The 14,207-nt window shown below is 28.9% G+C and overlaps 1 protein-coding gene across 2 annotated transcripts in view; it reads left to right on the forward strand.

The window, feature by feature from the left end:
• LOC136989213 (eukaryotic elongation factor 2 kinase-like) overlaps window positions 1–14,207 on the forward strand; it is a 53,956-nt gene that overhangs the window by 32,489 nt on the left and 7,260 nt on the right. For both annotated transcript variants that reach the window (XM_067287306.1, XM_067287307.1), the window contains 3 exons: window positions 7,376–7,510; window positions 8,473–8,664; window positions 12,867–12,991. In XM_067287306.1, the coding sequence (XP_067143407.1) occupies window positions 7,376–7,510; window positions 8,473–8,664; window positions 12,867–12,991 (452 nt within the window). The remainder of the gene's footprint in view (window positions 1–7,375; window positions 7,511–8,472; window positions 8,665–12,866; window positions 12,992–14,207) is intronic.

Raw genomic sequence — 14,207 nt, forward strand, 5'->3', positions numbered from 1 at the left:
TACAGTATATTTCATGAAATTGCCACTTTCCAATAAGATATTGACTTTTGTTTCACTCATTCAGTTTTGGCTTAGAAAATAAGTGAAGATTTATTTTAGTATTGTCTTCTTACATAAAGATTATTTAATATTTTATACTTTTTAATGATGCTTATTACACACTTGTTACCTTAAATACTAGTGTGATTGCAGGGTCGGCACCACCTCATTGATGCCACGTCAGGATGACACCGCTTTGTCCTTTGTAATTGACATAGAAGCCGTGGTGGCTGTTTAATTTGGTTATTGTTGGTTAGATTTGGGATGGAAGAAGTCTAAGAGACAGTGTGGCAGAAGAAAAGCACTTGGATACAAGTTAAACAAAACAAATACCAGTTTATTAGCACATAGACTTTACACTGACAATTATAGTGAGTTTATTAAGATTGAGCCTTGAGCGTGAGAGAGAGAGTTTACAATGGTTTGCAAGTTGATAAATACCTTGTTGTGGAGGTTCTAAGGATCTGATGTTGACTGGATCGTTAAAGGAAGTTTTCCATAGTTCTTGCTTGGACTGCATCATAGCAGGTGATGAATCTGAAGATGAAGTAGTTGATGAATACATTGATGAAGGAGGTTATGTATTCATTAGTAAGTAGGTGATGTACACACACAAGTAGACCATTGGAGGAATTAGCGATGACTGCCGGACTCAGCCATTTGTTGATATATATTAAAACAGCAAAATACCTCGGGGAGGTTAAAAGATCACAGGAAAGGTGTCACTTCCAATGCTGGGAAAGTGAAAGGAAAACTCTCTCGGGTCATACATTAGCTACAAGTGTTGTTTCCCTTTTTTAGTATTTTTTCGTTATTTAGTCTGGGTTCTCACACGAGATTAGGACTTAAGTATATATAATAGAAAAGAAGAAATCACAACAAAACCTTCAAAATTAGAAACCCTGAAAAAACCAGTAAATGAAAATGAAACAAAATGAAAGCTTTCCAAAGTACACAAGTTCAGCAATTAAATAAATAAATTTTCAACAATGTTAATATACTTGACATGATTAGCAATTTCATGAATTTGGCACATCACCTGCCTATTTCACAAATTTATTATACAAATTTTTGCTTATTTCATGAACTGAGCAACATTCTCAATTGGCATAGCATATATATATATATATATATATATAAGATATAATAAATGCCATTTACTGAACATGATTTAAGGTATGATAAGGCAAACTGAATAGAAGTCAAAATATATAAATCATTTAATATAACGTAATAAAAAGTAAGAAATGCCATGCATGCAGTTTTTCAATTTATGATTTATTTTAAATTTATGCAGTATAAACATATTTTTTCTGTTTTCAAGAACTAAATTTTATTACATTAATTGTTAAGTTAACCTTTTAGAATAAATTAACAAATTTATTATAAGATTTAATATTTAATATCATAAACTTATGAATATGGATAAATTTAAAGTAAAATTCTAAACTTTCAACTTATACAATGTTTGATTTCATTTTGTGTCAGTATTCCATTTTTATAATTTGAAATGAATTATGTTTGTCAATTTAGATTTTCTTTTCATCTTAATGATTGTCAAAATTATTGTTTTTGATTTCTGATTTCTTAATTTATTGCATTTTTTCATTATGGTTAGTTCAAAAAAAAAAGTGTAGAATTACAACCCGACAAGAAAAACCTCAGACAGCATGTTAGTTTAATCAATTTCTAGCTTATCCTTTAATAATATCAAACAGAAAAATTTTGTGTTAAATACAAACGAAACCTTTTATCCAGTAACAAGAATATTTGACTTTGGAGATTCTGTTTCATTAAAAGTCCTGAGGCAGGCCTTGGTGAAGTTTGAAAACATTGAAGTTTTCGTTGAAGTGCTGTTACTGGATAAAAGTTTTCATTTATATTTAATTAATTACCCCAGTAATTTGTGAAGAACATAGTTACAAAATTTTGTATGATTATAATTATTTATATTAGTAAACTTTTATTATAACTGAAGATTTTACATAAAAAATTTTTATGTTAATAATATATAAAAAATGTTATGAGCAATTGAAAAATGCAGTCAAAATAATACCTTGGACAGTACAATAATATTTAACCTTTGGCTTGTATAACAGTGTTTATATGATCATTTATCATGTCAACAAGAGCCAGGTATTCATTTGGAATAATTTCATCCCAAATTTGCTTGATTTTTTTGCTTTAAACCATCCACACTTTCCTGAGGACATTTTTTCAGTGCTTTTTTACTTTTACCCCACATATTTTCTATAGGGGAAAGGTCAGGACTACTCGATTGTCATTTTAACGTGTTAATATTATGTTGGGCCAGCCAAGTCTTCCTGGTTTTATCAGTATAGCAACTTTCACCATCCTGCTGGAAGATGAAATGTCCATGATATTGTAATTTTTTTAATGATGGTAATAGATTTTCCTCAAGAATTTGTTGATATTTTGCTGCATTTACTGATCCCTTGATAAAATGCAAATTTCTCATACCTGGGACTGACATGCAACCCTACACCATAACACTTGCTGGGAATTTTACAGTGTGCTGTAGACAGTATGATGGAATTCTTGCTTTCTAATGAATTCTTTTTCTATTGCCTCCAATGCGGACTTTAAACTTTGCCTCATCACTAAAAACAACCTGTTTCTACTGTTGTTGTGTCCAACATTGGTGCTCTTTGGCCCACTTCAATTGGTTTTTTTGTGTTTTTGTGAGAAGTGGTTTTGCCTTTATCTAAGAAATGTCACCTATCACAATTGTTAAATAAAGATTAATAATATTTTCTTACCTGATAGAAATTGTAGCCAAGTTTGTGCAGATGGATACAAGTTTTTTTTGTAACTTTCTTTACAGTAACTTTATTTCATCTGTTCACTAATTCACTGAGTGATGCCCTCGATTTTTTAAAATTATTTTATGAAGGCGTGATCAGTCTTTGTTATGGTTGCTGGCCTTCCAGTTGATTTTTCTGGATGGTTTTACCAGTTTCTTGATATTTTGAAACAATACCCCATACTATGGAATTATACCAATTTTTAATTCCTTTGCAATTTTTCTTAATTAAGGATTTGTCCTGTCTATGAAGGATGATAATTACTTCACACATCAACACTTACAGCCCTACCAGATGCCATTTTTTTAAACAAATACACCTCAATAATGTTAATAAGAAAAATATGCAAATATCACAGGTCAGCTCACTTACACATTTAGGAACAGGTCATTTAATGTATTGTTTGAGGTATTATTTGTCAGAAATGGATCTGTCCAAGCTATTTTTTTTGTCACACATGCTTTTTTCAACTGCTTGTAACTTTTTTTTATGTATTATTAACAAAAATTTTTATGTAAAATCCTCAGTTAAAATAAAAGATTATACTAATATAAAATAATTATAAGTGTACAAAATTTTTCTGTTTAATATTATTGAAGGATAAGCTAGAGATTGATTAAAATAACATACTGTCCAAGGTGATTTTTCTTTGTTGGGGTTGTATAAGACAGTTATTTATGATTATTTAAAATTATCTTTGACTGATATCTTAGAAGTAATGATGACTCTGACACATTATTAATTTTTATATATAAACTATTTTGAATTATCAGCAATCCATTAACATATCAATTGTAATTCATTCTGTAAAAGTATTAATACTGATTTTAAATAGTCAAATCTGGTTGATTCTTCTAGATGTCTTTGGATAAAAATGATAAAAACTAAGCAACTATCTTATTGTAGTTAAAGTTCAATCTATATCTTCATTTTTTCAAAAACTGTTAAAACATTTAGTGAAATAAAATTATTTATAAAAAATAATTTTTGTCATTCACGCAATGAACATTTTGTCCACGGTGCAAGAGAATGTGATCTGTTCAAATTTTTCTTATGACAAATACAATTATTTAATACAAATTTAGATAAATTTCTAATATAGCGGTACCTTGTACTTTTAATTCTTCAGAGTTTGAAAGCTAAATTTGACAAAAATTTCACTGCGCACGCAGTGTGCAGTGAAAAAATGCACCAAAAGCTTAAATGCACCCAATTTGTTATGCACCCAAGTTGGTTTAAAAAGCTCCATTCCAGAAATGTTGAACTAAAATATACAGAATGTATGGGGTGCCCAAAAGAAATATTGCAGGAAGAAACTGTTAATAATCAATGAATAACATACAATATATGTAATGAAACACTAAAATAAAGTGAAAAAAAGCACTGAAAACATACAAGTGTAAATCACTTAAACTGTTCGAAGTTTAAGAGCATCTTCCCCATACACATTTTGGATTTTTTTTTAAATGTTTGTTTGGCATTATATCTTTTCTGAAATTCATAAAGCATAATATGACCAATATACTTTTTATCTGAAGACATTTCAACTTTCTTTTATTTGAACAAAATATCAAATAAGAAGTTTAAAATAAACTTCTAAACAAAGAGTACAATTTCACATTAGTAATAATGTGTTCACAACTATTATAATTAAATCACACATCTATATTAAGTAACCACAGCTGTTAAAAATATCAAGAACTTTCTGTTCAATTCAATATAACCTTTACTTATTAATTAACCAAGAAGCATATGGAAGTAACAAAGTGTAAGAAGAATGTTGTAATATCAGTAATTGAGATGAAAAAAGAACTTATTGTGAAACCTGAAAGCAATATACGTGTGGTGGATCTGATGGCCATGTTTAAGACGTTGAAGTCGATGGTGTGAGACCAGTAAATATAATTTTCATATTATTTTACAGTATTTACATATTTTATTTATTGTTTTCATGTTTTAATTTATTATCAGGGCATTTAATTATGTTATTTTTACTTAATTTATATGTATTTGTTGTTTAAGTTTATTGAAATGAGTGTTTTTTAGGGTTAAGGAATGGATTAATTGACATTCCATTAATTCTAGTGGAAAAAACTGATTTGGACTTTGAATAATTCAGAGTTCAAATGGCCTCCTGGAATAAATTAAATTTGAAGTATGAGGTACCGCTGTATTATTTGATATTGAAAACTGTTTTAATTTAAATTTTTGTTTCTGCTTGGAAAACCATACTGCTTCAGTCTGTTTTTTTTTAATGTACATGTTCATATTATAATTCTTTAATTGTTTATTATTTGAATTGTAACAAAATTTCTTATATATTTAAAAAAATTATGTGCAATTTAGTCTTTGTTATTTTCATAAAGGCAAATATAAACATTGTTTTTCTTTTTAATTGAATTGTGCATATTTTAATATGTCAGCTTCATTAATATTGTGAATATTTATCATATTATTTTATAATTAATTCTGTTTGTTGTCCATTTTGACTTACTTATTTTATCTCTATTCCATGGTAATTTGATATGAGATAGATACAACTATTGTTGTTATTTATTATATTTGGTAAAAGGATTTATCAATGTTTTTTATTTTTCACTTTTCCATTTTTAAAGTTTAAGTTTAAACTCTAGTAAAATACTACAACAACACTGTAACATCCTTTCTTTCTAGACCCAGAATGTCCTAATGGTACAGATACTACACAAACAAAAGTAGAGGGTCGGTCGATAGTTTGCCCCTGAACTAGATACGGGAACCGATGCAAAACAACTACGTTTGTTGCAGAACAACGGGTGAATTGTTAAATGCCGAGAACTCGGAATTGATGGGACTGATCATTGAGACACAACAAATTAAGTTTATTTCACTCCTCAACTACTTACTCTTGGTAGTACTGAAAATAAATGAGCTGTACAAAAGCAGCTTTTAAGGCACGAACAGTGATGTCCCAACTATCTCCACCACTCGTGTAGCCAAACTGACTAATTGCTAGATTTAACAAGAAGGTCCTATGCTCCAATTTGTTTTTACTTGTCATTGCCAGGAAGGTCGGTCGTCCAGTACATTTGTAACTCACGGGGCACCATCATTCCTTGTTAGCTGCACCGCCTCAAGGCCCACTTCCCCGTGACTTTTATCCTTCCTAGAGTGACGTCACACTGTACCGCATCTTCCACTCATTTACATTTGTGTGCGTTTTCATTTACATTTTTGGTTATTTTCTCATGGAATCTTTTTCTTACAGAGGTCTAACAAAATATGTAATTTAAGGTCCTTACAACACTACATCAGAAATAGTAATGAAATATTGTTTAAATTGTTGTAAAATAAAATTAAGCGATAAAAAGAACAGAGATACCTAAAATACATGTTTGTATAGTAAACGTAGAAATAAAATATTAATTAAACTTCAGATATTAAGTAGTTTCTTCCTAAATATCTTTGTACATTTATGAATAAAAATTAACGTATACAATTATTTTTTTTCTTGAAAAAGAATATTTTTGAGTATTGAGTAATGAAATTCATATATATATATATATATATGTATATATGAGGATATTTATAAAATTTCACTTTAAGAAGATATTTATAATTAACTTATATCATTCCACAGACATGAGTAATAAGAGATTTTAGATATTCAACTCTAAATAGTTCAAAGTTCTTGGAGTTTTGATGAGCAAATGTCTCATATGAGCCGGATATGTCATATGAAGAGAAGAGTACACAGGTTTGCATTTATGATTAGTTATTAACATTTATTGCAGGATGTGTGATGCAGTTAATGGAAAGAGGGAGAGAATCATCTGCATTTTGTAATAAACTGAAAAGAATAATAATTATAAATTTCTGACAAGATATTTTTAAATATAAATCATGCTATTTACATTCTATTTAACAGTTTCTTTTTTTCACAAAAGTTTAAAATATTTGAAATTATTTTACATCCTTAATGATACCAAATTCTATCTTATATATTTGGCACATTATATTTTTAAATCATCCTAATTCCTTTATCGGGATTTTATTTTCCGAGAAAATGAGAATGCCACTATTCATTTAAGACAATATATTTTTACAAGCAAAAAGACTATTAAGTTCAGTGATTTCTGATTGAGTCATTGTGCTACTATTTTTATAATACAAGACTGCTGAATCCCACAATAGTTCAATATTGAAGAAAATGGCATGAAATTTAATTCTATGAATCTTGATGAATTCAAAATTTGTAGAATCATTATCTAAATACCTTTCATCTTCAAATAAATATTTAATGAATAATAAAAATTTTTGGTAATTAAATCAATTTATGAAGTAAATTCACAATTACATATAGATGTTTCTTGGGAGTAAATTAATTAAATAGATTTAAGAGAAAAATGACAAAATCCAACAGAAAGAAAATTCATTTTGTTTTGGTAAACTTTTACCAAATTTTTGTAATATAATTTTTATAATTATATTACATAAATAGCATATAGTAATAGTAAATATATGTGATATAGGAACACGAATGCAAGGCTTTTCAAGAACTAGTTGCAAGAAAATCGCGACCGTCTTGTGTACTTCACGAAATTGAAATAAGAAAGTTACAAGAGGCAAATGGAAATAATCAGTCAGGTGCTTCAGTATTGGGTGAGGTAATTAAAGTGATTTTTTAATACTATATTTTAGTACTTATTTTCGTCATACTAACGGAGAATTTAATAATTTAATACTAATTTTTTTATTAATTAAAAAAATTAGAAATGGATATTTTTAAAGTATACTTAGAAATTAAACTTTTTCAATATTGCAATGAATAAAATATATCAAAAATAATTTGTAAGTTTTAAATTTAGTCGGTTCATAGTCACTTGACATCATCTTGAGTTGGTTTCTTTAAAAGTCGGTAGTCTAAACATCATATTGCATTTTTACATCTTCAAACAGTGAATAATATAATAAATATTGTGAAATAAATGTTCTTGCAAATTTGAGACAAAAGAAAATTTATTTATTTTGGAATATTTTAGTTACCGTATATCTCGGCAGATAAGACGAGGTATAAGTTTTCGTTGAAGTTTTATAGTTTTAGCATATATCTGTCCTATAAGACGACCTCCAAACTATCAACGGCCTATGAATTTAGTTTAGATCGGTGATCGTCTTCTGGGTAATAATACTGTATAGCGTATACGGAATTATGTTATATTCGTAATTTTTTGAAAACATAAAATTTTATTTTCATGCATCTGGCAGCACTGCCTTGCAATTTTTGCAAACATTCACACTGATTCGGGCATTCGGGTAATAACCTTGACTATTCATAAAAACATCGCATGGGCTATTCTATTTTGTGGACATACTCTACTCTCTACTAGTAAATAATTACTGTTTGTTCGTTTTACTATAATGGTTTTAATTTATATAAATTTCAATTTAATTTTTTTTGTATCTGTCCTATAAGACGGCCCCGGATTTTTGGGGCCTTTTTTTATGATTCAACTATCGTCTTATCTGCCGAGATATACAGTATATAAATTATTATTATTATTATTTATTATTATATTTTTTTGGTTTTGCTGACTAATTAATAAATTATTTTAAAATTAATTGGTAGATTCATATTGAAATGGCAAAATATCATGAACTTGGACGATTTACTCCTGATGGGAAAGATGATTACGATCACGAATCTGCTTTATTTCATTTGGAACATGCTGCAAACTGTGGTAATTTAGAAGCAATATTAACAATGGCTCGAATTTATTTGCAGTTACAACATGATATTCTTCATGACGTTTCTGTAAAAGTAAGTATTTGTATTTGTTATTAAAACAAATCTAAAATGAATTTTTGTGTACGTAAGAAAAGTGGCAAAATATTAGTTTAGGAATCAACATCCTTTTGTGATTATCATGCAAAAGCAAATGATTCTATGGCTGAGATTAGTAGTTTTCTTTCTAAAATAATTATGCCTGATTTTTCTAAGATTTAAGAAAACATGTTCAGATGTAAAATAATCTAAACTAACCTAACTATTTTCAAAACTACAAAAATAAATAGATGAATTTTATTTTGTGAGTTACTATTATTGTTAAAATAAACTTTTCTTCAAGTACATAACTTTTAAGAAAAGAATATGCATTACATATTTTTATCATTTAATCATAAACAAACTTATTGTGAAAATATTTATATTTCTGTTCTCTCTGATATATTCTTTAGTCAATAATTGTTACAGATAGTAAACAAGTGTAAAGACTAGTGGATTGATCTTGGAAAATACCCTTATAAACAATTCTTCTATTGTGTTCTTCAAGCCCATGTTATATGATGGAACATATGAATTTTATAAGCTTGAAGCTTTATCTGTGGATGATATGTTGAAGAAATTTCTAGAGAATTTAAACATAATAAGTGGAATTTCAAAATAATGTTATTTAGGGGTTATATGATGAAAAAAAAAATGGATGGAAGTTTGTTTTAAACTGTTGGCAAGTTAATTATGAATGTAATGTTTAACTTTTTTTATTGACTGTGGTCCTGAAACCTGCTGCATACTATTAAAAATTACTCTGCTTGTTATGCTTGATACACTTGTCATAGGTTGCCAATGCCAGATATAAATCTGAAAATTACAGATTTATATCTGGCATTGGCATATGTAATTGTGTAATTTAGAAGTATTTCAGTACAAAGAAAAATGTAAGAATTTGAAATTTGGACTATTATTTGCAATAAATGAAAATTAATATATATTTATCAAAAGTATTGTATTAATTCGTGTAAATATATCAGAATTATTTGAATTTTGATTTATAACTTAATTAGTAAGTATTATTAGTATTTTGGTATATAAATTAGCAATTTTCATTAAAATAATTTTTTATTCAGTATTTAAATGAATGTTATAATAGGATTCATAAGATAGAAGCATCATTTATCACTTATCTCCTGTATTCTTTAAGTTTTACATTATTCCTAAAATTTTCTACAGCAATATAAAAATATGATATTCTATAATATTTTATAATATAAAATTCCTACTTTATCATGTCATTCTTTAATGGCATTTATATGAATTGAACTAGAAATATATTTATGATTTATCAATATTATTGTCATTTTTAAAGAAATTATGCAAAGAAAAAATCTTTTAGTTAAAAAGTTAGAAAAATTTGGGAATTAGGTAGGAATGTAACTTATTATTATTATTGTGTTTAGTGGGTAATACTTGATTGACACTGGTGACTGTGTACTATGCCGGACCAGAGTCAAGGCATAGCAACCAAAACAAAACTAAAATTAAATTAGTGTTTCAGTGTGTATGTCTGGAATTCCTATTCCAGACACACACACTGAATGTATTCAGGAATTTCCTAACAATATGACATATTCAATATAGTGGCTTTCTGTAGTGTGATGTATGTATTTCTATTCGATTGTAGTGTGCCCAGGCTTGTGTGTAGTGTGTGTGGTATGACACCTGTAGAGGAGAGAACAACAGGTACAATAAGCACCCTATCCATCCTCCATAGATGCCTTATTTCCTGAGCGAGTTCTGTGTACTTGCTAATTTTTTCAGTGCATGTATTTTGTACATTGTGAGTGTTTGGAATGGATATGTCTATAATGTATGTGATTTTATTGTGTTTGTCAATGAGTGTGATGTCTGGTCTGTTGTGGTAAATTGTTTTATCTGTGATTATGGCTCTCTCATAGTACATTTTGTGCGTATTGTTTTCCAATACTGTCTATGGAATGTATTTGTAGTATGGTTCGTGGATGTCTAATAATTTGTGTTTGTTTGCAAGCTGTTGATATATTATATTTGCTACTTGATTGTGTCTATGTAAATAATCTGTCTGTGCCAAGAGCTTGCAACCAGAAGTGATGTGTTGTATAGTTTCTGGCATGATGTGACATTTTCTACATGTTCATTCGTGAGTACTGTATCTTTGAGTATGTGTTTTCTGTAGTTTTTAGTATTTATGACCTGATCCTGTATGGCAATCATGAATCCTTCCGTCTCCTCAAAGAGGCATCCCCGAGCTAACCAGCTGTTTGACGCAGTTTTGTCAACAAAATCCTGGGCCAGATCTTAAGGATGCCTGCCATGGAGTGCCTTTTGAGCCCACAATTGCTTAACGGTGTCTATGCTTTTTATATGTTGTGTTGTGTCCATATGTTGTGAGTGTAAATTTAATGGTGTGTTATTTGAGTCTGCTAGAGTTACTGCTTTATGTAACTGTGATGTTTCTTGCTTTTTGTAGAAAAACTCTCGCAGTGTCCTGTATTTGTTTGTAGTGAAGGTTAACTATGTCAATCAGGCCACGTCCACCATCTTTACGTGGAAGGGTTAATCTTTCTGTGGCGGATTTAGGATGATGTTGTTTATGCTTAGTAAGTTGTTCTTGTTTTCCTTTGGAGTTGCTCAAGAACTGTGTGAGTCCAATGTATAACTCCAAAAGAATAAGAGTGTCTGGGATAACATATGTGTTTATGGCTTTAACTGTGTGTTTTGCATTTAACTCTGTTCTGAAAATAGCATTTAACCTACTTTGGTATTCTTTAATTAATCTTTGCTTTATTTGTGTATGTTCTGTTAGTCTGGCCTGTTGGAATCCTAAATACTTGTAGAAGTCATCCTCTTCCATGGATTCAATAACATCTCCATTTCCGAACAAAAATCTTCTTTTTTCATGACTCCTTTTTCTATGTGAAGTGTTTTGCATTTGTCTAGGCAAAACTCCATTTGTATGTCCTTGGTGTATGAATGTGTGATTTGTAGGAGTTGATGAAGTTGTTTTTGCATGGATGCATAAAGTTTTATGTCATCCATGTACATGAGATGTGACAGTGTAAACTGCATTGATTTTTCATGTTTGATATTGTAACCATATTGTGTGCTCTTTAACATGTTGGATAATGGGTTCAGGGCTAAACAGAACCTGAGAAGACTCAAGGAATCTCCTTGAAAATTCCTCACCTAATGAATATTTGGTTTGTTTGTATGGAAGTGTTATGAGTCCTGAGATGTAATGTTGTTCTACAGTGCTTCATCATTATCATCGTCATCAACCCATCACGATTATATTATACGATACAGAACATCATGAACAAAATGGTGTAAATCGAATATCAAATTCTCACCGAAATAATATATTATGTGAGAGATATGGTACATTGCCGACCAACTAAAAACAATTTATGTGCAAGTGTCTAGTGTACAATAAGAAACTGTTTATATGGAAGTGTCGCTACTTTCAACACCTAGTATAACAGGGTGATGGCTGGATGTTCAAGCGAGAAGTATTTTTTTTCCTCCTCCATTCTAGTTTTTATTTAATTTTGCTATTGGTTTATTTGCTATCTATAATTTATTAAATGATTAGTGAGTGTACAGTACAGAATATAATGTTACAATAAACTACTGTACTCATTTATACAGTAGAATCTGCTTATCCCAATCACTTACAAATAATAATAACTGAATAACTTTAATATTAAGCAGGAAAATAAATAAGACTATAATTATGGAAACTGGTATTATTAACTCTTTTCTTAAAAACCACATTGAAATTATCATAAAATGTGTAACTTGAAGATTTATTATTATTATTTATTAAGAATAATTCATTTAGTGTTTAATTGAAGTAAGAAATGACAGCAATTTAAACTTCTGTACTGTGAGCAAACAATGATTAAAATGATTAGTGTTTAAGTTAAAGTGCTGATTATTACTGATAATAATTGTATGTTATCGGCTGCATATTGAGGCTTATAGTGCAAAAACATGGTTTAAAAATGCCTTTTATCTAAAGATATCAATAATTGTAATTAAATTCTGACTACAAAAAGTAAAGTTTTACAATCATGTTTTAACTTTTGTTTTTGAACTTGTTTATTCAGATAAGATTAAGCAACTAAGACAATATCTATGATTACAATAGGTGAATTCTGCTGTGTTATTTTTTATTCACTTTAAACAGAAGATTTATTTCATTCTAGGATACAGAGGAAAATAAAGAAATAGGAATGAATTACATGTTACAAGCTGCACGAGCTGGAAATAGATCTGCTATGATTCATGTTGCAAAAGCATATGATACTGGAAAGGATCTTGGAAATAGATTGTATGTAACTAAATTAAAAATCATTACAATTACTATTTGTTTATTTTTTTATTATTTTTTGGAATGTCCACAAATCATGTAATCAAATTTTGTAAACTTTGATTGCTTCCTATCCTGATGTTTCTTTATGGTCAGACAAATGTCCCCTACCCCTAAAACCACATAGTCTAAGGAAGCCAAACTTCCAAATACTTTTATTTATTTTAATTTTTAAATTTAAACACCAGGTGGGAGCATTGTAAAAGCCTTTTTTGCAACTCCTCCTGAACAAACATAAAACAAAGACACATAGATCAATTATAAAACTGGTGCTGCTGTTGCAATATTAGTTCTTGATTTGATATTGCTGATTTATTGTTCCTTTCTGCTTAACATTATTCTGACTAATAGTTTCCATGATATTGTGAACCTCCCTAAGCATGATGTTGCATCTATAACATATTTTCAATAATGAATAGATTATATTGTAGCTCAAAATAATTTCTTTAAGAAGCTAGGCTACATGATCAGATCCATATGCCTTTCCTTCATTGTATTGCTTCCTGATAGCCACTGACATATAAATATATATACAAATACATACACACACACACCACAAACCCCCTTTAACTAAACTACATTTGTGGGCATTCTCTTTATGAATATGTAAATTCTTTTAGATTTATAATTCAATTAAAGAAACATTATTTTTAACAGTTACTTTTTTGAGAACATTGGATAAATAGTCTTTAGCTCTGTTACAGTGGTTCAGTATTTTAAAATTGTCTTGAACAAATGCATCTGTAAAAAGGAACTTTAAAAGGAAAAGGGAAAAAGCTAGACATATTTTATAATTTTTTATATCGTTTCTTCTAATGTGAAAATAATTAGTTATGTTTCTTATCAAAACTACGAATTTATATATGAAGTGTGCAATGCCTTACGGCTTGTCTATAAAATTCAAAATACAGCCATTTACAGCACTACTATCACCACAATTCTTTTTTGTAGTACAAAATATTGCATTTAGAATTCATTTCTTCAATGAAACGTGGCATTTCAATGAAAGGAGGCATTGCGTGCTTCATTTGATTTCATTCTCTCAATATGAAAACAGAATATTTAAATTAAGTTATGGTTGTTAAATTAGTTATTACTGGTTGAATAAAATTATTGTGCATATATTAAGATTGAGTTTATTTCACAAAATATAGGAGATTAGGAATTTTAGATTTGA

Source organism: Centruroides vittatus, unplaced genomic scaffold (assembly GCF_030686945.1).
Source record: "Centruroides vittatus isolate TY-2023 unplaced genomic scaffold, ASM3068694v2 scaffold_450, whole genome shotgun sequence".
Lineage (NCBI taxonomy): Eukaryota > Metazoa > Arthropoda > Arachnida > Scorpiones > Buthidae > Centruroides > Centruroides vittatus.